General features: G+C 40.6%; 2 protein-coding genes across 2 annotated transcripts in view; one reads left to right on the top strand and one right to left on the bottom strand.

The window, feature by feature from the left end:
- slc43a1a (solute carrier family 43 member 1a) overlaps positions 1 to 5,015 on the bottom strand; it is a 58,489-nt gene extending 53,474 nt beyond the window's left edge. The window contains exon 1 of the mRNA XM_088343611.1: positions 4,581 to 5,015. The gene's annotated coding sequence lies outside the window, so the exon portion shown is untranslated. The remainder of the gene's footprint in view (positions 1 to 4,580) is intronic.
- On the top strand, positions 4,631 to 26,313 carry tmem255a (transmembrane protein 255A). Its single transcript, XM_088343613.1, has 10 exons — positions 4,631 to 4,932; positions 11,199 to 11,341; positions 12,962 to 13,024; positions 15,796 to 15,885; positions 17,625 to 17,690; positions 17,762 to 17,850; positions 19,123 to 19,194; positions 19,278 to 19,440; positions 21,831 to 21,980; positions 25,762 to 26,313. The coding sequence occupies exons 1-10, from the start codon at positions 4,875 to 4,877 to the stop codon at positions 25,900 to 25,902; spliced, it is 1,035 nt and encodes a 344-aa protein (XP_088199739.1). The 5' UTR covers positions 4,631 to 4,874; the 3' UTR covers positions 25,903 to 26,313.
- Positions 26,314 to 26,738: the final 425 nt, after the last annotated feature.

Below are 26,738 nucleotides of genomic sequence, written 5' to 3'. Positions count from 1 at the left end.
CAATTTGATGAAACGAATATATTAAAAAAATGTAAAGAAATATAACATGGCGATATCTTAATTCTCCAAATAGTTGCCTGCCACTGCTTTGATCAATATTTTACCAATTATTATGTAACAGCATGCCCAAAATTACAAAAACAAAAGAAAAAGGGGAACAAAACAAAAAAAGGTAGAGAGAAACTCAAGAAGAAATAGTCAAATGATAAAAGGAAAAAGAGGGAAATAAAGACAAAAGCAAGTAAAATGAGTAAAAAGGGAAAAGGACAGGTTTTTGGGGGGGTCGCTTTAATCAGTATATTACCAGTAAAAATGTAAAATAATGCAGGAAATGGTTTAATCAATTTTAAAAATCTATCATGCAACTGAATTATATTTATTATTTTTTCACTATGAAGTGAACTTTAAACTCGTTTCACCTAAAAAAAATAAGCTTTTTATACACTCACCAACACATTTAAAAGTCAGAAAACAACGCAAAATATGAATTTAAAACATTATCTTCTCAGAGCTCTAAATAAACTCTAAAATACAGGAACATTTAAATACTTACAGTTCTCCAATTCAGACTGGAGGAGGGTTGGTGTACAGCCCCACCGTGTGGAGGTTCAGGGTTTAAGTCCAGCTACGAGAGTGAGTGAGTGAGTTAGACAGACTGACTGGCAGGAAATTATATACTACAGTATATGTCCCTTTTTTTATAGTTCTATTGTAATTACTTCGTGCCGTTTTTTAATTGTACGAGAATAAAAAAATACCCATACAAACGCCAGAGGGAGACAAAAACATAATAAAAAGATACAGTATACAAAAATACATTGTAAGGTTTCATAAATACAATGTCCTGCATGTTTTTTGTTTGTTTGTGGAGTGTCCAATGGTTTTTATATATTGATTGATTGATTGATTGATTTTATATATTGCCTGACCTTATTTCCAAATATAAAGTAATTTTGTTTCGGATTATTGTACCTGTCAGAACCAGAACAGGAGAAGGACCCAAATGCGTAACGTGTTCACACAAGCTTTATTTTACGGGAATGGGGCAGTCAGGCGCGTGAACACAAACGCCAGTGATTCGGCGATCGCAAGGCGGAAGAAGTAAGACAGAAGTCCGGCGTGGAAAAACAAGAGGCAAGAGGCTGACAAGATACACGAGAGGATACCGGACAGACGGGGTCGATACCAGATACACGAGCAGATACCGGACAGACAGGGTCGATACCGGACAGGACGTGACAGCCAGGATCAATACCAGATACCGGACAGGACAAGACAGACAGGATCAATACCAGATACTGGAGACTGGAGTCAGATATCATACAGGATGAGACAGACGGGATGGATACCGGCTACTGGGGACTGGAGTCAGATATCAGACAGGACGAGACAGATAGGATGGATACCGGATACTGGAGACTGGTGCAGGATATCGGACAGGATGAGACAGACGGGATCGATACCAGACACTGGAGACTGGAGTCAGATATCAGACAGGATGAGACAGACGGGATCGATACCAGACACTGGGGACTGGAGTCAGATATCAAACAGGATGAGATAGACGGTATCAATACCGGACAGAGTCAAAACACACGTCTTGCGGGTGCAGAGGTTCATTGACCGACTGACAAGGGGTGAGTGAGAGCACTGAGCTTAAATAGGAGGGAAGCCAATTAGGCAACAAGCCGCAGCTGGCGCCAAACGAGCGGGGCCAAGTGAGGGCAATGGGCAACCGTGACGGTACCTGCATTTAGCGAAAAGTATCACGAGAATAAGAAGATAAAACACCTTTTTACTTCATTTTATGTAATTAATACAAACATTCCTTTAAAAGCAAATATAACCAATTTTCATATCTATTTTTGCAGTGGCCATTTTGAAAATGCCGTCACAAAGTTTAAATATACGTCAACAATGCTAACTTGATTAAACAATATAGTTTGCCATGAGTTAGCTTAAATTGACCCTTGAAAATAGGTCTTTCCAGGTTACTTTAAACTCTAAAATAACGGAAATACATACAAATATTGTTTAAAATATGAACTAAGGTTTTTGAAGATAGCTATTCATTATTCAACAGTTGTATCCCTTATTTATTTTGAGGGTGGCTATTATGAGAATGATTTTGATTAGAAAGGACATTAGCTGAATCTGCACAAGAAATGCTAAAATCAGGTTCCTATTAATATAATTAAAAAACACACACAAAATGCCATGTTTGAGGTAGTAAATGTGTAATTTAGATCGGATTAAGACACCAAGTTTAAATGTATGTTAATAATGCTAATTTAATTAAACATAATGCATACCTGTCAACCTGTATATTTTTGCCGTACAAAGTACATTTATTATGCATTTTAAGACGTGTACGACGTACCAAAAAATTTGTACGGAAAAACGCAAGTTTGTCAATGATGGGTACCATCCGGTAGCCTCTATCTCGGTATCGTTTTTTTTCGTTGCAAAGGAAGCGAGCAGTTTGATGCTACTGTGCGCATGCGTCTGCCGCCTGGGGATTTCCCATCATGCATCATTCTGATCACACGTGAACAAAGCGAAAGCAGAGCAGTAGGCCTACATTACAATATAGTTTTGAATTTTCTTTGGATACAATCATCAAGTCGTAATGGCCGAATGAAAACGCCGTAAGTCATTCTGATCTGAAAACAACAGGCGAGGTAAGTTTGAAATACATGTGCTCTTAAAAAACATTGGATTTCATGTAGGTAGTTGTGTAGTGAAAGGAAGACCGTCTCTTTTTAGAGAACAGGCTTTTTCGGCTCAACTCATTAAAGAGAGCCGGCTCTCAAACGGCTCACTTGCTTTGATGCATTATATTACAAATTATTATGTTGTATAAACAGGGTTGGGTAGGGTTACTTTAACTTGATTACTTTCAATTACTTTTGGATTACTCCAATACCAAATATGCTAATAAAAGACAAAAGAAACTAAATATGAATAAAATTACTAAATTTTGTGCAGGCTTGGGGAGTAACGGAACACATGGAACGGCAAAAATGATGTTTGGATTTATTTTCATTTTGTTTCTGTCGCATTTTTGCCGGAGATCAAAGACATCAAAGCCAGGAGAGAAAGCTTAGCACGTGTTGTGAGTCATAATTGTATTTATATTTAGTTTCTTTTGTCTTTTATTAGCATATTTGGTATTGGAGTAATCCAAAAGTAATTGAAAGTAATCAAGTTAAAGTAACCCTACCCAACCCTGTGTATAAAGAAGTTAAGGAAAAAAGGAAGTATAAAAGGAGAAAATTAAAAAAAGACAGGTTTGTGGGTATCCCTTTAAATCAGTATATTACCAACAATAATTTAATATTATGCAGAAGATGAATTAATAATTTGAATAACAAAATGTATTATTCTACTTCATTATATTTGCATGTATTTTTTCATTCTACGGTGAACCTCCAAGCGACTTCATTTATGAACTTTTTTTATAATAAACCTCATTCATGTCGAGCAACTCAGTATCTCACAACAAAATGTTAATTAACAACTGTACACACATGTACAATATGACATGTTAAACTACATAAATAAACATGTTTGAAAAAAGAAATATGTTGTAAGATTATTTTGTATTTTGTAAAGGAAAATACAATAGTTTGTAAGGGCATGGAGCCCTGGAGCTTGACAGGTATGTTGTTGGCAGGGTTGGGTAGGGTTACTTTAACTGGATTACTTTCAATTACTTTTGGATTACTCCAATACCAAATATGCTAATAAAAGACAAAAGAAACTAAATGTGAATAAAATTACTAAATTTTGTGCAGAATTGGGGAGTAACGGAATACATGGAACGGCAAAAATGATGTTGACAAGCTGTTTGGATTTATTTTCGATTTGTTTCTGTCGCATTTTATGTTAGTTTTGCCGGAGATCAAAGCCAGGAGAGAAAGCTTACCACGTGTTGTGAGTCATCATTTTATTCATATTTAGTTTCTTTTGTTAGCATATTTGGTATTGGAGTAATCCAAAAGTAATTGAAAGTAATCAAATTAAAGTAACCCTACCCAACCTTGGTTGTTGGATGAATGTAGGTTGTGTTTGTTTAATGGAGTCAGATAACTAATTTGAACAATTTGGTAAACGGTACTTTTTGATAATTAATTCCCAACAGTAGTAAATGTGTAATTTAGTTAGGATTAAGACACCAAGTTTAAATATATTTTATTAATGCTAATTTAATTTAACAATGGTTTGCTGTGAGTTAGCTTAAGTTGACCAAGGAAAATAGGCTTAAACACTAAAATAATAGAAATACATACAAATATTGTTAATGTTTATCTGCCAACATAACATATTTAGTACATGTTTTAAGTTAGCATATTCAGTCAACAAGTTAAGACACAAAGCTAAAATATACGTTAACAATGCTAGCTTAATTAAACAAAATGGTTTGCCATGAGTTAGCTTAAATTGACCCTTGAAAACAGGCCTTTCCGGGATACTTTAAGTATTTAGGTTTAAACACTAAAATAACGGAAACACATACAAATATTGTTTACAAATATGTGCTAAAATACAATATTTAATACGTTTTGAAGCTAGCATACCTCGTCAACAGGTTTTTGTTCCATTTTGTGTGTGCGCGTGAGTGTGTGTGACAGACATGCGCACAAAGAGTCCCGATGAGAGTCTCCCTTCTCCAGACACCGACCCACGGCGAGGACGGACACCGACTCACGGACGAGCGGACGCGGGGATGAGAGCGATTCGCTCGGGGGCGGAGGTAGCCCGAAGAGGGAAACCGATGACCAAAAGCATTCAATGACTACCGACAACCGGTTTGAAGATTGACAGCAGATCACGTCTTTCCAAGCGACGAGCTCCATTGTCGGCTGCGGAACATGCCCCCCACGCCGAGTCTCCAGTCCAGCAGGCTGACTCTCTCCGAGATCAGCATCGGTAAGGTGTGGGTGTGTGCATCCGTGCAAGGTCAACGGCGTGCCTGAAAAAGCACGCGTGGTGGATCGCGTGAGCTCGTTTAGAGAATGGCGAGCTCTCATAAACGTGAGGAGCTATACATTGATGTTACATCACGTATTTTTCAGGTTCATCCAGGCCGCAGCGCGTCACTGCAGGTGCGCCACCCTGCATGCTTCTTTCGATGCATCGTGCGAGCAGAAAAATAAATACAATAGGGAGCGACGGTGTGGCACATGGCATGGCAGCACTTGCATAGGATTAGGCTAGCTTCTGGTTGTTTTTTCATTATTGTGGCTGTAGAAGTTGCACATGTTTGGTAGGAAAATTCACAGCATTTTCAAAGATGCATTTCTTTGTTTTCTATTCGTTTTTTAACAGAAGGTTTGTCTGCAGCAGCTTGCACGCTTCTGAATCGTGCTCATGCAAACTACAGAGGACAGCAATTTGTACATTGTGTTAGCCTTTATGGCAGCACGGTGGATGACTGGTTAGCACGAATGCCTCACCCTTCAGAGGTCCATGGTTCAAACTAGGAGTAAATATGGAACAAATAAGATAATGTCATACCCGTCAACCTGTACGTTTTTGCCGTACAAAGTACGTTTATTATGCAAATTTGTCAATTATGGGTATCATCCGGTATACACCGACGATCACAAAACGGCAAATCAATCGAGTCAAACGAGTTCGAGTTGTGTAGTGAAAGGAAGTCCGTCTCTTTTTAGACAACCGGCTTTTTCGGCTCAACTCATTAAAGAGAGCCGGCTCTCAAACGGCTCACTTGCTTTGATGCATTATATTACGAATTATTATGTTGTATAAATAAGTTAAGAAAAAAAGGAAGTATAAAAGGATAAAATGAAAAAAGACAGGTTTGTGGTTATCCCTTTAGATAGATGGATAGAGATAGATAGATATTTTATTCATCCCCGCAGGGAAATTCTCAGTATTAGTATATTACCAACATTAATTTAACATTATGCAGAAAATGAATTCATAATTTGAATAAGAAAATGTATTATTCTACTTACCGTATTTTCCGCACTATAGGGCGCACCGGGTTATAGGGCGCACCCCCAAAAAATAATTTTTGGTCCTATATCTTCCATACATAATGCGCACCGGATTATAAGGCGCTACAATAGGAACGTCGACAAAACAGTCAGATAGTTCAGTCCAACTTATTACCCCCTTAACATTCGCAAAGCTTGCAAAGAAGCAAATACGTGTCGTAGACACGTGCGGATGCGGTGTCCGTACGATGTCACTCAAATGCATCGTTCCAAATATCATTCGGATGGTTAAAGTCTTGGGATTCAAGAAATGCCAACCATTCCTTAGTTTCTATTTTCTTTTTCCCTCGCAACATTACTGTGCATATGACAATAAACACTTGGAATTGAGTTTAATTCACTCAACTCATCACAGCAACATCAAGATCGTTCTAAAACAAGATACTGGGAAAATATATAGCCGGAGTAGCTCACCAAAGTCGTTGTGTTCAATAATAATGTGCAACCATGGTCCTCTTATATCCGTGAGTGTAGTAAATCCAGGAGAGTAAAATATTTACAAATACAGAATGGTAAAACATGTTTCCTCTATGCTGTAGACAACCAAACTTGCTATTCACAATTATCTTTTTTGGCCAATTGCAGGCTTTGTTTTGCCCCTTTAGCCTATGCGAGCCTGTAAATGATAAAAAGGATCCGCCCCCTTTACCTCCGAATAACTTTAGCCAATAGTGATCGATTCAACTGATGATTGAAATGAAATGAAATGTTTTATTGAAGGTATTGTTGGATACATTAATCAAAACATGACACAAAAAGAAAAACTAATGCTGAGAGTGAGCATGGCCAAATATGGTCACCTTACGCCCCCTCCCCTAAGGAAATTTGACAGATCTGTTTCTGCCAACCTTTGCTTAAAGGTTTGCACCGTATTTGCACTAATAACCCGATCAGGCAAAAAATTCCAAATTTTTGGTATCCTGAAAGAAATAAAGTTTCCGTGCAAGTTGCTGGTAGGTCTAGGCACCCGTAACTTATATCTGTGACCACGTAAACCATCAACACGACAGAACTCAAAAAATTGATCAAAAGGCACATCGATCATTCCATGCAGTACTTTGAACATGAAAATTAAATCAAATTGAATTCTACGGAGCTCCAAAAAGTCCAAGTTCAGTCTTTGTAGTCTTTCCGGATATGACAAGCTGTGCATCCCAGGTATCCGCTTCGTATACCGTCGTTGAACTCCTTCCAGTAGGTTAATGTCCTTGAGTAAGTAAGGGTTCCACACAACGCTGTTATATTCTAACCCGGGTCTAACATAAACGCAAAACATTCGAACTAAGAATGCTGGGTTCTTGTTGTAAAAGTTTCTGTAAATGTTTGATGCTATGTTATTGGCTTTGTTGGTAATTTTGGCGATATGCGTGATAAACTTTAAGTTTGAAGTAAAAGTGACACCCAGATCCTTATGTTCAGTAACAACATGCAAATCATGATCATTAATGTTATACAGCGGAACAGAACCATGTAAAAACGACTGTGCTAAGCATTTATGAGATGACAATTGCAGTTGCCACTTTTCGGACCAAAGAAAAACTGATTTAATGTCATTTTGGAGAGAACCAATTGTTCCTGTCACCTGGGTTTTTGGTAAGAAAGCCGACAGTTTAGCATCATCGGCAAAAATTGAGATGTCACTACTTTGAATGGCCTCAGGTAGGTCGTTCACAAAAAACAGAAATAATAATGGTCCTAGTACTGAGCCCTGCGGTACCCCACTACAAACTTCTGACCACGCTGAAAGAACATCATCAATTTTTACGCATTGTTTACGATTTGACAAATATGCTGTTATCCATTCAAGCAGTTTTCCCCTAATACCATAGCATTTCAGTTTTTGTAAAAGCTTGTTATGAGACACTTTATCAAAAGCCTTGCAAAAGTCTAAGTAAACAACATGACCAGCCATATTGTGAACAAAAAACATACTGGTAATATTATTCCAATGAGCTATTAAGTTAGTCATGGTTGGAGTAATCCAAAAGTAATTGAAAGTAATCAAGTTAAAGTAACCCTACCCAACCCTGCTTAAGACAAAGCAAATATCTACTTTTGGACTAAATCATGTCTAGAACTGACCAAATTAGGTTTCCAAAAACCAACAACCAAAAGACATCAGGTACCTGGTGGGGATGGATATATTTTGAGTTATGAGCTGTTAAGACTCTGAGACCAATTGAATATTCTCGATGAGTCAAAGGTAGATGGAGTTGCATGTATGTAATCAATGTCAAAATGCATTCTCACTAACAGGCATCAGGGATCAACTCCACTTAAGAAGCCAGCCAGGCTATTTGTCGATGACATAATCAACTTACTTCTAATGGGAGTTGCTATCTGGCTAATTGCTGCGTGGTTTGTAATTGCGGTGGTGGAGAGTGATGTCGTGACAAAACACAGATGTAATTTTGAGTGAATGTCTTCTGTGGTGTGGACATGCACTTTAAATCATGTGGTCAATACAGCAAGTGAGGGTTGCAGTGACAATAGGGCCAGGTTTAGACAATCATAAGTGATCAACATCTGCGATTGGCTGGCAACCAGTTCAGGGTGTCCCCTGCCCACTGCCCGGAGATGGCTGGGATGGGCTCCAGCACCCCCGCGACCCTACTGAGGATAAGCGGTGTAGCTAATGAGATGAGATGAGAAGTGATCAACATATGGTGCATTGGATGGCTAATTTCTTGGGGTGAGCCTTTGCTCAATCAATTTCTATACAGTGTTCCCTCGCCATTTGGCTATAAGACTTTTGCGTCCGCGGTGCATCACAGATCCTTTTTTTTTTCATTACTTAGTTCTGTTGTTTTTTTCATCCATCAATTGATTTTGGCCTCACTTGAGGAGCACCGGTATGCTCAAACCCAATGGAGAACTCCAATCTGGGGTCAAGCACGAGTGAAACAGGACCCAGTTGCGTAGCATTTACCACAAGTTTTATTGAAGGAAAGCGGAAGGGCTCCGCCTACGATCCGGTGTTTGCTGGACGTGGGAAGCAAGTCGCTCTCGTACTCGGATTGTGATGCGAACATGGAAGTGGATCTTCCATTGTGAGCGGTGTCAGGGACGAAAAAACTGGTCGGTAGCCGGGACTGGGAGAGCAAAGCGTGGTAGGGGTCGGAAATTAGTTGTAAGCCAGGACGGGAAAGTAGATGTAGTCGGGATCAAAAATGGGTCATGAGAGAGCAGATGGTCTGTAAATGGTCTGCATTTATATAGCACTTTTCAAGTCAATGAAGACCTCCCAAAGCGCTTTACATTGTGCTTCACATTTTCCCCTTTTACAAACTAACTAACCCATAGCAATGTCAGCCATGCAAGGCAACTACCTGCTATCGGGAGCATCAGGACACTTCGACATATATCTCAGAAGAGCCGGGAATTGAACCTGTGACCTCTTGATCCCTAAACGAGCGCTTTACCTCTGAGCCAATGCCGCCCCAATAATGTGGTCAGGATTAAAATAGGTCGTAGCTGGAGACAAACGGGAGCAAAAACTGGATAGGTGGGAGTCAGGGTCAAAAAAGGCTTGTCTTGCATACACAGAGGTTCGCAGACAGACTAACAACAGGGGATTGACTGGGTTTAAGTAGGGAAAGGGAGCCAATCAGAACCCGCAGCAGTTGGCGCCAAATGAGTGGGCATAGGTGATTCTTATCGGTAATCATGACAGTTAGATGTTTTTTTTGTTTTTGACATTAATGAAAGAATGATTTTATTCAAAGTAGCTCACTTCAAAAGTGAGTTCCATTGCTGCATCTTGTCTGTTCACAATGTGTGGTGTACGTGGCTTCCCAGGAGCATAGACTCACACTACTCTATCACTATACAAACAAGCCGTTACCCTGAAATTTCAGTCCATATGAAATTTGTTTGTTGATGTAAAATGTAAATAGTAACACATACAAAAATAAGGCTAAGAAATCAGACCTGTGCCTTATGTATTTTAACAGTGTCATGATGACCGGTATTTATACTGTAAGGTTTTAACATTTCCTAAACTGCAATCTGACTCCGAAGACACTTCACGTGTCTTGTCTAATTCCTCACAGTTGGAGCATGTTCTAAAGTCAGGGAAATAATTGACCAGAGCGCCGAATATAGTCCACATATATGGGCGGCACTGGCTCAGGAGGTAGAGCGCTCATCTTGGGATCAAGAGATCGCAGTTCGAATCCCGGCTCCTCTGTGTTACATGTCGAAGTGTCCTTGGGTAAGACACTGAACCCCTAATACCCCCAATAAACAGGTTAGCGCCGTACATGGCTGCACGGCCGCTATTGGGAAATGTGAAGCACAATGCAAAGCGCTTTGGGAAGTCTTGACTTGAAAAGCGCTATATAAATGCAGATCATTTAATTTCATTTAATTTCATATTAATTTTTTAAGCCGAATCAAATAGTTGAACAAATCAGGTCTCTGCCTGTGCCAATTTTATAATCGTGTGCAGGAGATGAGGGGGTTTCCGTGTGTTCCTCTGTTATAATTCATGCCGATGAAATGTTCACGCCCCATAATCAAGCCCCTGGCTGATTGGTCCGCGCCGTCGATGCAAATTTACAAACCATGATAGAAGAATGGGAGGAGGGGTGACAGGACGTTCCAGGCACATACTCCCCCACTCCAGGCAAGCCAGGCAAGGTGATAAATCATTGTTATCTGCACAGAATGGAAGAAAAGGCGCATTCCAAGGCAAAGTGCGGTTCACGACAAACCTTCTCTCATAGTTTGCCCTCAAACACTGAAGTCAGATTTTAGAACAAGTATATTTGACTTTATGTAAGATAAAACAGTGTATAAAATAGTATATAACTTCTATACCATGGACACCAAGAATCGGTATATCCAACTTCCAAGCATTATTGTATTTCTCTTTGTTATATAATGAGCCTTATTGATTCTGAATAAAATGTGACACAAGATGGTAGCTGAGGTCCAATTTCAGCTTCCCTCTAAGCCCTCTTCCACATTTATGACTCTCAGCAATAACTGTCTTATATTGATGCTATAAATCCCAACATGATATTTACTCTATATTCGCATGATATTAACTGCAGTATCGGATTCGTATAGTCCAGGGGTGTCGATTTCCTCAGGGGGTCAACTATTTTAAAGTTTTGACATTTCCGTTTTACTGTCAGTATTTGAAAGTGTTTCTCCGCTGTCTTCTAGGTTCTTTTAAGAGGAGGAAGAGGAAATCCATCATCGTAACGGTGCTGCTGCTCATCGTGTCGGTGCTCATCCTTATCTTCGGCTTGGCGGCCACCACCAGAACGCAAAACATCACCGTGGGCGGCTACTACCCGGGTCTCATTGTGGGTTTGCCGAAAACAGACACAAACTCACATACAATACACCCCCTCGATACAACATTAGGCTGTTCTGAGTGCGGGGTTGCAAAGTGAAATTGCTGTATAGCGAGGGATAGAAAACTGGTAATTAGCTTTAAACCCTGTTACACCAGATAAGAGCATAAGTGAAAAATAAGTACATAATGTATGTAAACATAGTTAATATGGCGACTCCATTTTTTCTCTTCTCGGTCTGGAATACGTTGTTTTTCTAGGCCCTCTTAACGGCACTTTGACCAATATTCGACATAAGCAACAAATTCTTGTGTCCAAAAACGTAAAAAAGTCAATCTTTGTAATGTTCGTGTGCATGTAGTCTGAGTCTCTAAGATACTTTTTACTGTCATGATTACCTGCCTCGGACTCTGATTGGCTCCCTGTCCCTATTTAAACCCACTCCTAACTGTCCCCATTTGTCAGTCCGTTTGCGAACCTCAGTCAACACTAGGCTTTTTTCGACCCTGACTCCCACCTGTTTTTTGCTCCCGTCTGTCGACCTGTTTTTTGATCCTGACCACGTCTACTCTCCCGTCCTGGCTTACGACCCGTTTCTAACCCCAACCACGTTTTTGCTCTCCTGTACCGGCTATAAACCTGTTTTCCTGTCCTTGACACCGCCACCGCTCGCTACGGAAGATCCACTTCCGTGTTCGGATCACAATCCGAGTACGAGAGCGAACGCCGGATTGTGGGCGCAGCACTACCTCTTTCTTTGTGAGAAAAATAACGCCATTCTGGTTCTGACATTTTACTATTGATCAACGTCATGTAAAATGCTTGTCTTCTGTTGATTGGCTGAAATACCTCCCATATTGCCAATTTTCTCATTCAGTTAAAAGTCGCGTGTGTTATAGGCACAAATAATTGCTGTAATGCTAAAGGGAGTTGCAAAATCATAACCCTAGAAATAAAACTTTTGTCAATAATTGTCCAGAAATACAAAAAAGGCACACGCGTTGTTGCCCTCTCTAAGTTGTATAGTCGTTAACAGTCTTCAAGTAGCAAAGTCTTTTAAGAGCATGATAATCCTCTCAAGTGGAAGCTTTAAAATCAGTTTCGGTTTTAACCTCTTGACCGTCTCCTCCTCCCTTTTGCATCCACCTTTTACTCCACTCAACTAGCTTATGTCACATCATGCTAAAGATTAAAGTCAAGTCATGTTTATTTGTATAGCCCTTTATCACAAGGAGTCTCAAAGGGCTGAACAGACCGCAGACTATTATGGCACCAACCCCTGATCTAAAACCTACATGGGGGCAAGGAAAAACTCATAAACCTCAACATGAGGTAAATGATCAGTTCTTTTTTGTTATCATTTTTTTAATTTAATTATATACAAGGATATTACACACTAGTGGTACGTACTATACAGTGTTTTGGTATTCCAATGGTTTTATCTGGGATACCAAGGCTCCAAAAGGCATTTGTTAATTACCATAGGTTACTATTTCCCACAATACGGCAATTTCCTTTTGCAATCATCACCTCACAATGGATAAATGTCATATCCTTGGGTCTACTGTAACTAAAACTAACAATTTTAGATCAAAAATCACTTTTCCTAAAAGTTTCCTTTTCTTTCAGCTGGGCTTCGGTTCTTTCCTCGGAATCATCGGCTCGCATCTGATCGAAAACAAGAGGCAGATGGTAAGCACGACTTGGAGCGCTCGTGCCTTTTCCCTCCCGACACAGTGATTGTGCCGGCATAATGACAAATTGCAAGTCGGGCCTGCAGAGGTTTGCGCTCCCGTGCTAAGTGATCCGCTGCCAGAAATAGATGCAGAGTGTAAGAAGAGCAGGACAGATGTCCACACTGGAACGCGGGAAGGGGAAACGGCAGCCGGAGACTGTCGGGAACGACGTGACAAACGACTTTTGGCCCGTGCCACCTTTTCCGAATACGCAGCGGATATTGGATGGAACTGATGGCTTTCGCCACATGGCAGAGTGGCAACCATTTTATAACCGGGCTGACAATTTATGTGGATGTCAAGAACCAGAAACAGAGACAGGACCCAGTAGCGTTCGTTTACTCAGTTTAATTGATAAAGAGGGAGAGTAGAGCTTGTTTCTACGACCCGATGGTTGACGGACACGGGTAGCAGGTGGTTAGAAACGCGGAAGTGGCACTTCCGTGTCGAGCGAGGATAATCGCAGACTGCAGGGGATACTGGTCATTAGCCGGGATGGGAGAGCAAGGGCGGTATCGAGTTCAGAAACGAGGTCGGCAACGGGTATCAGGCAGGAAGCGGGGCAAAACAGCTCGGATGTCTGGATGGCAGAACAGGGCAGAAACGGGTCCAGAAACAGGTCGGCCACGGGTATCAGGTAGTAGAAAACAGGGCAGGAAAAATGTCTGAAGGTATGAGCTTGCCTAGCTGGGAGCATCGGTTCGCAACGATCTGACGGCTTCCTCTTAAAAGCCGGGGGTTTAAAACGAGTCTCTGAACCAATCAGGTCTCATGGCTGTTGGCGCCAATTGGGCAGTCACAGGTGCCTTGAATCGGCACTCATGACAGTGGATGCTGTTTGTGTATGTTTGTGGCCTAAATGCCGCTCTTGATTAGCTGGCATCATTACGGTAGATGCACAGGAACATATGACAATTAGCTCCAAACCCTTGATGCTCCAGAAAAATCTTTAAAATTGTCAGGACCAGAACGGAGACAGGACCCACTTGCGTTACGTTTCTTTCAGTTTTATTGGAAGAAAGGAAAGGGTTGCACCCACTATCCGGTGATCGCTGGACGCGGGAAGCCGGTCGCTATGAACGCGGGAGTGGCACTTCCGTGGCGAGCGAAGGTCAGTAGCCGGGACAGGAGAGCAAAAAACATGGTCGGGATCAGAAATGAGTCGAAAGCCAGGAGAGGAGAGTAGACATGGTCAGGATAAAAAAACGCTTCGAAGCCGGGGAACTGACGGCAAGCAAAAACAGGTGGGAGTCAGGGTTGAAAAAGCTTGCCTAAAGTAAACTGTTTGCAGGTAGACTGACCACAGGTGACCGAAAGGGGTGGGTTTGTCAGGACCAGAACGGAAACAGGACCCACTTGCGTAACGTTTACCGCAAGTTTTATTGAAGGAACGATGAACGGCTGCGCCGTTCCAATGTTTGCTGGACGCGGCTTGTGATCCGAACACAGAAGTGGATCTTCCGTAGCGAACGATGGTGGTGTCAGGAAAACTGGTCGGTAGCTGGGACTGGAGAGCAAAAACGTGGTCTGGGTCAGAAATGGGTCGTAAGTCGGGACGGGAGAGCAGACGTGGTCGGAATCAAAACGGGTCGTAGCCGGAGACAAACGGAAGCAAAAACGGGACAGGCGAGAGTCAGGGTCAAAATAAGGCTTGCCTTGTACAAACAGATGCTCGCAGACGGACTGACAACAGGGGATTTGACAGGACTGGGTTCAAATAGTGACAGGGAGCCAATCAGAACCCGCGGCGGTTGGCGCCAAATGAGCGGGCACAGCTGAGTCACATCAGTAATCATGATAAGATTAATCAAATAATAAGTTAAATAAATATTCACAAAATAACACAAGATGAACTGAATTATTTTCACACTGATTTTCAATTGAATATTCTCTTCTACAGTCAAATGTTGAATTTGTTCTTTTATAATTTCATCTTTTCAACAATATTCGTTTTCATATTTATGACATCCTCTATATAACAATTTATTTTTGTTGATTTGAAAGAAAACAGTAAATGCTTTTACTTTGAAAGACAATTTTGGGGCGTTTTTTGCCAATTTTATGACTTTTTCAGAGACAAATGTAACGACCCTCAATCATGCGCGACACAAGGGTTCACAGTCAGACGATTTATTGCCTTCAGCATGAGGTGATATAGCTGAAGGTACGGCAAGCGCAGAAGCCCATAAAGTTCCAAACGAGAAAGACAGTCGCACACGCCCATGGCTTAACAAATGAATGCGGTACCAGAGTTTTAACAGTCATGCAACAAAAACACAGAATTAGTGAGAATTCAAAAGAACTCAAAACAATCAAATTTCAACTCTGTTACACCAACCACTAAATGAAGGTTTATTGATTTTGTGCATGTTTGATTTGTGGCATTTTTATCTCGGCACACAACAACAAAAAACAACCACTAATTAATAAAATGAAACAACAAAATATTTGCACAACAGCACACATGTATAATACAATAATATAATACATAAACATGTGCTGAAAGGGAGTAAACTGTACTGTGATTCTTAAATAATGTCCTGCTTTTGAAAAAAAAAATCTATTGACAAATCAATAGCTAGCTTATTTTTACCATGAATGAATCTTCTGCTCCAGCATTGATTTTAATCAACTCAAGCAATCCAATCTGCATGCTTACATTTATATTTGTGAGCTGCATGAAGAGCAAAAGCTGACTGTGCACTTTTGTGTGTGCTCTATTTCCAGTTAGTGGCTTCTATTGTCTTCATCAGCTTCGGAGTTGTGGCTGCGTTCTGCTGCGCTATTGTGGACGGAGTTTTTGCTGCCAGGCACATTGTGAGTATATCGACTGACAAAGCAGAGACAGTTGATATCCACTCGAAAAACATTTGGCTGGAAAATAACCAATCAGGCTCCAATGTGGTCTGATCTGATCTTTTCAATGATTTCTCGTGGCAGTTACACATCTGTTTTCCTAGAAAATCACGATAACCCATCACTGGTGAGCTATTTTCAGAACTGGTGAGCGGGCTATCTGCTTCCCGTGAACACCACGTAGTGTGACCCCAACACATTTCATTCAAACACCCAGAAAATATTGGATGTTTTATGACAAAACAACCCAGAGAAATATAATCAGTCAATTTAAGACCCAATTTGGGGGGCAAAATATTACAAGTGACTTAACATCAAATAATTTTCTTTCTATAAGTCCCCCCAGTAAAGTGATATGTTGCCATCTCCCAACATTATGTAAATTCATGTGCACAAGTGTATTAGAGGGCAGCACGGCCGCGCAGCGGTTAGCACGTGTGCGGCACAGTTCTGAGGTCATGAGATGGAACCTTCCTGTGTGGAGTTTACATGTTCTCCCCGTGCCTGCGTGGGTTTCCTCCGGGCACTCCAATTTCCTCCCACATTCCAAAAACATGCGTTTCAGGTTAATTGGTCGGTTCAAATTGTCCCTAGGTGTGAAGGAGCGAGTGAGTTGTCTGTCCCTGTGTCCAGTTCAGGGTGTCCCCTGCTCACTGCCCGAAGATAGCTGGTATGGGCTCCAGCACCCCCGCGACCCTACTGAGGATAAGCGGTGCAGATAATGGATGGATGGATGGATGGATGAAGTGTGTTCGACTTGAATGAGATAGCAATTAATCAATGAGTCTCATCAAAATATAAAGAATATAATAAAAATTAGATATGGTTCGCTGAGTGCTAGTGAGAGTAACTCCCCGTCACGGACGTCATATCAGACATTAAGTGACCACTAATGGGGTCATAAAAACAATTAGGTGAAAATGAATCCCTGTGTGGGCGGAAAGCGAGAAGAGCTTCTTGATGTGGTTTATAAGTGATTTATTAATTTGAGGGTGATGGAGAAAAAGACAACAAATAGTCTCAGAGTTCATCCATCCATTAGCTGCGTATCCTTATCCTCACTAGGGTCCCGGGGCAGCTGGAGCCCATCCCAGCTACCTTCGGGCAGCGGGCGGGGGACACCCATTATTACAACCATTCATTTTACCTTCTTTTTTCTCTTCCTTTTGTTTCTTTTTTTCTCAGCTTTTCACTACTTTTTCATTTTCTTTTTTGTTCTATCCCCCCTTCCTTTAAGCCATTTTGTGCACAATTTCACATAATATTTGGTTGTGTAGGGATTAAATAAGCAAAAACAACCTGAAGAGCTGTTTGGGTCCCGAAAGAGCCGGTTCTTTTAGTGAGCCGAGCCGAAGAAGCCGGTTCTCGAAAAACTCTACTGACTTTACTCAACTTCGTTCTACTTCGACCTTGACTTCAAAATATCGCATTTAGAACACAACATATCAGGGGAACCCTTGTATTTTTTTCCTTCATGCACTGTAACTTTGACTTAATTTGCTTCTTAAATAGCAATTTCGAGCCCTGTTTTTGTGAGCTTGCGCACAATTGCGCACACACACAGCTTAGAGGGAACATTGCGCTGGCTAGATTTTCTTGTGCGCTGAGAATGTTCAGGCAGTGCGCAGCTTAGAGGGAACATTGGTCTATTGTATCCGGTTGTTTGGAGAAATCGAATAAAACTGATGAATGTATTGCAGGATTTGAGGCCTCTCTACGCTGGACGCTGCGACTACCATTCTGGTGAAACTGCTTCCGAGCGAGACGTAAGAAAGACTGTACTAATACCTCTTGTCCTATTTGCGAAACATGAGCTATTGCTACCTGTGTTCCTCAGGTGCACTGCCAAACGTCGTCTCGCACGTCCTGCAACCTGCGCGTTAGAAGTAACACGTGTTACTGCTGCGATCTGTACAACTGCGGCAGGTGAGTAGTAACAGGCGGTCTCATGACGGCAACACCTAGGGCCATTGCTAGCCATTTGGGTGCCCTAGTCAAGTCAGTATAGCCCTTAATCACAAAGAGTCTCAAAGGGCTTCACAGGTTATTACACAGACTATTTTTTCAGACTATTATTACACCACCCTCTGATCTGGAACCAACATGAGGGCAAGGAAAAACTCAAAAACCTCAACATGAGGAAAATGACGAAACCTTGAGAAGGGACCGCACATGTGGCATCCCCCATTCAGGATTACCAGACAGCAAAGGATGTTCCAATCACAAATAATACAGAGATATTGTCCACGAAAAGTATAGGTTATTCATATGTTATAGAGTAGAAGTGTGTTTTAAGCTTAGATTTAAACATTTCCACTGAGGTCGCAGATCGAATCTCAGGGGCAAGAGCATTCCATAGCACTGGGGCCCGGATGGAGAACGCTCTCGAACCTGCGGATCTCTTCTTGGCTCTTGGGATCACTAGTAGACCAGCATTTTCATAGCGAAGGCTCCGGACCGGAACATAGGGGGGAAATCAGATCTGAAAGATATGAGGGAGCAAGTCCATGTATGATTTTGTATAATACTAAGAGAACCTTGAAATCACATCTTAGGCTAACAGGGAGCCAATGCAGGTTAGCCAAAATCGGCGTGATGTGATCGGACTTTTTTGTCCTAGTTAATGGCCTCGCTGCAGCATTTTGTACCAGCTGAAGACTCTTGATTCTGGACTTCGGGAGACCGGAGAGTAGTGTATTACAGTAATCAAGACGGGAGGTAACAAACGCGTGAATTATAATCTCCGCATCCGACTGAGACAGTATAGGACGAATTTTAGCAATGTTGCGAAGATGGAAGAAAGCGGTTCTAGTAGTTTTCTTCACATCTGTTTGAAAGGACAGATCGTGGTCAAATATGTCACCTAAATTTTTAACTGAGTCACTCTGTGTGATGTGACTTTTGTCAATGTTCACAGCAGTTTTTGAAAGTAAGTCACGGCGTTTAGATGGACCAATAACTAACATTTCGGTCTTTTCAGAGTTAAGACGCAAGAAATTGAGTGAGAAATATATATCTAAGCCCCAATGCTTTATGGTGCCACCATTTATTTACTTTTTTTTATAATTTTGTTGTATTCTGCTGTTTTACTCTGATTAAACCAAAGTCATACCCAGTTTTGTTCCCGGTGCACGCTTTTTTTTGTGTAATTTTCAGTTTTCTATCCTGATTTTATGTTTCTTTGAACCTATATTTCAGGGAGCATCCTCTCATGGGACTTCAGAATAGAGATGCTTTGAAAAAGTTCAAGAAACCATCCATGATTTGGAAGTAAGTCCCTTTATTATGATATATTTTAGTCCCATTATGGTTGTATTTCAAATGAAAATGAAAGACCATCTCACCCCGGTTAGCCGCGTGGAGGTGGTGGGAGGCTATCACGAGTACACAGACGTGAAGAGCTGCCAAGACGTGGTGCACCTCTACCATCTGCTCTGGTCCGCCACCATCCTCAACATTGTGGCACTCTTCCTGGGCATCATCACCGCCGCTGTGCTGGGTGGCTTTAAAGACATGGTAAAGACAATGGGATGTTTATTTTGCAAGCCAGCTTTTTTATGTTGACTGGTATTTAACAACGGTCACCAATGTGCTGAACAGAGGCCTCGAAGTTGCTCCTCTTAGACTTCTGGAGTAACCTGCAGTGATAGATGGATAGAGAGATAGATAGATAGAGAGATAGATAGATACTTTATTCATCCCCGTAGGGAAAATCACACTTCCAGCAGTATCCTTGTGTTGATTATTAACAGATTAACAGGATGGCCTCGGGGTGCTGTGTTGTAGTTTAGCAACAGAGGAGTGGATGACGTCACACACTAGGCAAAAAGTTCGACGTCCCTGCAGCAGATGGAAATATTTGTGCCCAGGGTTACACCATCTCGTGTTCACGGAGATAGCGAGTCCGCCTCCTCTCAGCTTCCCCCAGGCTTTTGTGTCTCTGTCTGCTCTAACAGCGCTGAACCCGGGTAGCTCCACGTTAGCGCCCGGGATGCTAGACGAAAGCCACGTTTCCGTAAAACACAGTAAACTGCACTCACTGTACGCTTTGATGTTTTTCACCAGCACAGCCAGTTCGTCTGTCTTATTTGGTAGAGAGTTCACATTTCCGATGATTATGGACTGGGTCTATTATAATCTTCATCACTGCAACCTGGTACAAAAACACATACTAGCAGCATGGTAATCACAGGATAACTTGTAATTCCTTGTAAGTGTAGTTGCTTTAAATGATGATTATTTGGGTTTAAAATGGATTTGTTGGTGACCCGACCACCCATTAGGTGGGGTTGACGATCCACCATCAGAAATAGTCCAAAATAGCATATTCATCCCTAATATTTATCATGAAAGTAGCAATCCTCCAAACATATTGTATTTTAGCTTTAAATGATCTACTTTGCAGTTCAATGATATGGATAACGATTGATAAATCAAAGGGGAAAATATAGACACACAAACAAGGCAACATGATTTGATTTTAAATAAAATACAGTTTACTTACATTGCGAAGAAAATCAAATCTTTAAAAAAAACAAAGGACATTTTTGACAAGAGAAGTGGTGGTAAAAGGGGGAGAGGGCAGAGATTCTGTAGTGGTTGAAAGTACTGATCAATAAGCCAGATTTTATAATAATCAACTAATTTCAAATGATCGCTTGTTACTTCGTGTGTCAGAATGATATTTATGCCCAGAACCAAGAACCTTTTGTTGCATTGTCTTTTTCTTTTTACCTTCTTGTGAGACAAAGCATCACATGGGGGAAGGAGCCCACATTGAGAAAAAAACAGTCCCATGTAAACGCAATGTTGCTTTCAGCTGACCGAGAGGGAGAGAAAGAACTGTGGTTGAATTGCGCCAGGCTTCTTTGCCGGGTGGCCCTCTTTGTCCCCATTGTCCAAGGGGGCAAAGGCCAGCCAGAGCCCTCCTTTGGGCAGCTGTCATAGAAGCAGGAGCTACGAAAGAGTAAAAGCAGGCGTTCCTGCCTTCCTTTTTAAAATTCTGAACGGTCACCAGAGGAGTGACCATTGACTAGTTTCCTGTTAAAGCTTTTCAAATTTAAGTTCTCCAGTTGACTGCTTGATAAGTACACAAAATTTCATTCTGACATGCAACAAAATAAATCGCTGGCATGTGTCATGACATCATACATAGACACCTCTATAATCTTTTGATTAAAAATGAACACTTTGGGGATTCAAATCTTTATTGAATCGCTGGAGAGTCTGGTCACTTACTGTCAGGGTTGGGTAGGGTTACTTTAACTGGATTCCTTTCAATGACTTTTGGATTACTCCAATACCAAATATGCTAATAAAAGCCAAAAAAACTAAATATGAATATAATTATGATTCACAACACGTGGTAAGCTTTCTCTCCTGGCTTTGATCTCTTTGATCTCCGGCAAAACGAACATAAAATGCGACAGAAACAAAATGAAAATAAATCCAAACAGCTTGCCAACATCATTTTTGCCGTTCCATGTATTCCGTTACTCCCAAAGCCTGCACAAAATTTAGTCATTTTATTCATATTTACCGGTAGTTTCTTTTGTCTTTTATTAGCATATTTGGTATTGGAGTAATCCAAAAGTCATTGAAAGTAATCCAGTTACAGTAACCCTACCCAACCGTGCTTACTGTATATGAAGGGGGCCCTGGTGTGCCCTGGTCTTGTGTGACGGATTGTGAGTCTTTCCCTGTGTTCACAGAGTCTGTGGTTGAAAAAGGTCAGGTGAAATGTATTTGCGGCAGTGTAGTCTTCTACGTTTAATGCTTATCAAACTCGTAGCCCTTCACGCTACTCAGTAGCAAAAATATGTCTCTCATCTAAAAAACAAAAGGCTGGTGACACCTGTTTTGGATTTATGAGCAAAATACAACACCACAATTCTTTTTTTATTTAGACACCTGCTCGGACGTCGGAAAGTACATCAGAACCAGAGGCCATCACGACTTCAGTGGTCTCCGAGGCTCCGCAACGTACGCCTTCTAATGTCAACTCCTACCGCAACGCCGCCCCCGGCCTGCCGCCATACACAGCCTACGATGCACAGGTATGACATGATTTTCAATTTAATTCGCCCAGTTGTATCCTATAAGGATTTGTTTGACTAGGATGGAAAACCTCAAAATATATATAAAGTGCATTAAAATGATAAATTAAATACTCATATTAAAAAGACCACCAAAATCAATTCCATAATGTGTCTACAGATACACACGTTTCAGCTCTATTCTAAGCTACAACGATCTCTAGTGGTGAATTATTACTCACTGCCTCTTTGAATAAATTAAATCCCTTTTCCATCTTGAAAATTTACATAAATATGCCCAGAAACGAGAATACAGTGGAACCTCAGTTTTCGAACGCCTCTCAGTTCGAACAAATCGGAGTCCGACCAAAAATTTCGAGAAATTCTTGCTTCGCTGTTCGGTCAAAAAAATCGGAGTTCGAACGCCGGTAATGCATGAGTGCGTACACTAGGGTGCGATGCTGAGCGGCGTACCGGTGTAGATCGCTCTTTTCGTGACCAACTGTTCTCGCGTGCGGATGTGCTTCGTTTTGCTTTCGCTTTTAATATAGGTGTACCCAGCCCTTAATTATGACTCCGAAGAAAGTCAGTGCATGCAGCAAAGTTGCTACAGGTGAAAAAGAAAAGTAGTGCGTTCAACTATTGCATTTAAGAAAGAAATAATAGCTCCACCGTCCACCTGCGCCTTCTGCTGACCACCACAAAGGTAAGAAATCCTATTTATAATTATTTTCTTTATCCTTTCTTTTATTTTTACACATTCATGTTAGCGTAATCTTTCGTACGGAAGATTATGATAATGCGAACGTACGATTAGCCTGGGTTAGCTTTATGTTTATGTTAAACATTCAGGGTGTTGGAACGGAGCCCCCTTTCCAATGAACCACTCAGCACTTGTTGTGGAGACCCGGGTGCTCAATGACTTGTAAACGACCTGATTTTTTTATTTTTTTTCATGTTAGCATAATCTTTCGTACGCGAACGTACGATTAGCCTGGGTTAGCTTCATGTTTGCGTTAAACATTCAAGGTAAACATTCAGGGTGTTGGAACGGATTAAAACGATTGACATTATTTTTATTGGGAAAAATGATTTCAGTGATCGAACAAATTGGTTTTCGAACAGGGTTCTGGAACGGATTATGGTCGAGAACCGAGGTTCCACTGTAATTAAAAGAAAAACATTTCTGTAAGTGTAAAACACAGGTTTATAGATTTCATATCCAGTATTTAAACTTTTTCGAACCAAATCAATTGTTAACATGTTTTGCATTTATTCAAACTGAAAGAAAATACATGCATTGCACTTATACACAAGATAAAATCCTTTTTCTTTTTGGTCAGCCCACTATTTTTATCTCAATGGGATTTGAAATGATGTTAATGCACTCTGATCCTTGATTCTAAATCAATCCCAAATAAATAAATTATGAAATATGTCATAGCAGTGTCTGAAACTCATGACAAAAAGTTACCAGACAACTCTGAAAAGTTGCCTGCCCAGCCATAAAGTTGCCTGCCCCATTTTTCACAACTTTAAATAATAAGACGACTCATCGCAAAAAAAAACGTTGTTGCAAATTATTAAGGATTGATAATCAGAATATATAACAGAACAACACTTTAAAATTAAATTTATTATAAATCTACTTATCACATTCATTGCATGTATATGTCATCGCTGTTTTCCATCTGCCATCAGCATGTATCTGTATTTACTCATCTTCATTCATGCAATGTTTGCGTTGCATCGTCTGCTACAAGCCACGTAGACTCCTTTTTCCACAATGCTTTTAATGCACATTTACGTTTTGTAGCGTCATTAATTTTGTTGGCTTCTTTTGAATCTTTCTTCTGGGGCTGAGATTTTGGCTTGATTCCAAACCACTCATCCATTTTTTTGGGTTCTCTGTGCGTCTACTTTGGAAAATGATATGCAAATGCACAGCCTTTATAAGGCTTGGGAAAGTCTGGAAGCACGAAGTTATTCGATGCAGGCTTCTGATTGGCTGCCGAGTATGCAAATTGCCAAACTAATCAAAATTCAGAAATTTCTAAACCGAACGAAGATTTCGAAATCGGAATAAAGCAAACGTTTGATTTGAATTTTTTTTTTAAATATAAACGAATATGTTTTCCCCCAGCACACAAAAATCCATGCTAACTGTTTTGATTTTTACACATATAGATTTCAATATATTTATAACAGATTTTTTAAACATTATTAATTTTATAGAAAAAAGGTTACTCTTAAAATTTTAAATTGTTAATTATATGATGCGAACATCCAGAATTGGATCAATAAAAAGATGCTTGGTGTATAGAACACATTTATGAATTACCTCATTTGGAATTTATTATAATTATTAATGTTACTTGTTTGAACAGTGTTTTTATTCTATTGGTAAGATAACTGCAAGTTTATATACTGTAAGTACACGTTCAGATTCTGCATGTCACTCTTATTGTGAAGGTTAAAAATTGAGTGTTGAAATCCGGCGTGTAAACCCCGGAGGCAGTCTGTCATTTAGTTTATCGTGTCGCACCCGCCTAAGCGGTACAATTTCGTATTATAATTAAACAAACTGAAGACCATCAGTCAAGACTTGATCATCCATCGATGAGGACGCTAAGACATTTTAGGAGCAAATATTTTTTGTACATTTTACATGACACTGAAAAATGGTCGCTGGGTTGCAAATGCCCTGGGGCCGTAGTTTAGACACCTTGGTCATTTGTGAAATTTTAATATTGTCAATTGTTAATTTTCAAATATCCCTAATTGGATAGATGTATATAAAATATTTTTAAAAGGTGTAAAATAACACATTCTTTGGAGCGAATGGTAGATTTTACAAGCCACTGAAAAGGGTTCGAAGTATCGAAAATAGCCCTAGGCCGTACTTTGACAACAGATGTTATCGCTAAATGTGGTTTTGTGTGGAATTTTTGTTTGTGTGAATCAATAATTTTGACTTTCTGTAATTTTTAGATACATTTACAAGGCTTTATGTTCACTCTTCTTCTTTTAAAATTGAGTTCTAAACAAAATGTACTGTTGCCATCTATTGGCCAGATGTAGGATTACATAGGCCCGAAAAGGGAAAAAGTGTTTTGCTGTTATCTTGGGCTGCCATGGCCAATTACTTGTGTAAGGTTTTTACATTTACTATTCTGACATCTGACTCCAAAGGCACTTCCCGTGTTTTGTGTAATCCCTTACAGTTGGAGCATGTCCAGAAGCCGGAGAAGTGATTGAGCCGAGTATAGTCTACATATTAATTTATTTAGCCGAATCAAAGAGTTGAACAGATCAGATCTTTCTTCCTTGCCAATTACAATCGTGTGGAGAAAGAGAGCGACAGGGTTGCCCACTTTTATGACACATGGCGATGAAATATTCACGCCCCATGACCAAGCCGGTGGCTGATTGGTCCGCGCCATCGTCGATGCAAATTTCCCAACCATGATTGAAGAATGAGAGGAGGGGTGATAGGATGTGCCAGGCACATACTCCCCCTCTCCAGGCGAGGTGATAAATCATTGTTATCTGCACAGAATGGAAGAAAAGGCACATTCCAAGGCAAAGTGCGGGTCACAACAAATCTTCTCTCTTAGTTTGCCCTCAAGGCTGAGGTCAAACTTAGGACAAGTATTTTTGAGTATAAGTGGAATAAACAGCATTTAAAATGGTATATAACTTCACTTGCAATGTATATAAATTCCCTTCTTGATGTTTATTGTGGGGAAATAAAGGAATGTATGACTTCATTAACCACCCACCCCCTTTTTTTCTTTGTTAGGGTTCCTATATGTTTGATTCTTCGGGCCTGTCCGATGACTCGCAGTCCGGAGCCAGCCACCTGTGGCCCACCTTGGTGCCACCCCGCTACTCTCCGCCTCACAACCATCCGGATGAGAAGCCCCCACCGTACAGCCCCTAAAAGATGGGCTCAGATGTCTCCCTCTACCTCTAAGGACCAATGTTTGGCCCCTTGCGTTTAAGTTGAGAGCTTAGGAAGTTAAAGGGTAGTCAAAAGCATCGTTCCGCCTTCTCGATTTAAGTCTTCCCTGTCAGACTTAAAACAGAAGGCGCCATTTTTTTTTATTTTATTGTTTTTACAAAGGACCAGATTCACAATTTCAATGACCGATTGAAACGCAGACTGTAATTATAAGAATTAGTGGAAGCCTTTTGTTTCTATTCAGACTGATATTTGTTCTTGAAAGCTACCAGTTGAAAGGTATTAGGCGCTTGTAAAAGCAGGCAAAAGTTGGATATGCAGTACTTTACAGGTTTGTTGTATTTAAACATGGACTGTGGTGATTTATTTATTAAATGTCTTAAACTTAAAGTGACAGTGTGTATTATTCACCACTAGATGTCGCTGTGTCTTAGAATGGAGCTGAAGCATGTGTGTATGAAGAAGAAACACGACAGAAGCCTTCTTGGCAAAATTAGGAAGCCTACTTCCGGATTTTCTTGTTCATCCCTGTGAGCGACTATGAAAGACCGAGCGAGATGGATTCACTTGGAGCGGCTGAGAGGAACAAAGAGCTGGAGTTGGTCATGTGATGGTCTTTTCTTCAATGTCTTTTTTTTCATTTTTTATATGTTTGACAAAGGTTACATTGATAAATCTATTCATAAATAGTATATTCATCCAGAAATTAAACGACCCTCCCCAAAATTGAGATATTTCAGAATAGCAGCGCGTGGGTTTCCTCCGGGCACTCCGGTTTCCTCCCACTTTCCAAAAACATGCATTTCAGGTGAATT

This window comes from Urocampus carinirostris, chromosome 9, assembly GCF_059441175.1.
Source record: "Urocampus carinirostris isolate Australia breed hairy pipefish chromosome 9, RoL_Ucar_1.0, whole genome shotgun sequence".
Classification (NCBI taxonomy): domain Eukaryota; kingdom Metazoa; phylum Chordata; class Actinopteri; order Syngnathiformes; family Syngnathidae; genus Urocampus; species Urocampus carinirostris.
The sequence above is the reverse complement of the archived record's forward strand: the minus strand, read 5'-3'. Positions and strand labels throughout refer to the sequence as shown.

What these genes read in the sequence shown, in the direction of transcription:
- tmem255a (XM_088343613.1), top strand. Translation starts at nt 4,875, where the DNA reads ATGCCCCCCACGCCGAGTCTCCAGTCCAGCAGGCTGACTCTCTCCGAG. An exon ending in TTTTTGCTGCCAGGCACATT is followed by an intron (nt 15,886 to 17,624) that starts GTGAGTATATCG and finishes AATGTATTGCAG; the next exon opens with GATTTGAGGCCTCTCTACGC. An exon ending in GATCTGTACAACTGCGGCAG is followed by an intron (nt 17,851 to 19,122) that starts GTGAGTAGTAAC and finishes CCTATATTTCAG; the next exon opens with GGAGCATCCTCTCATGGGAC.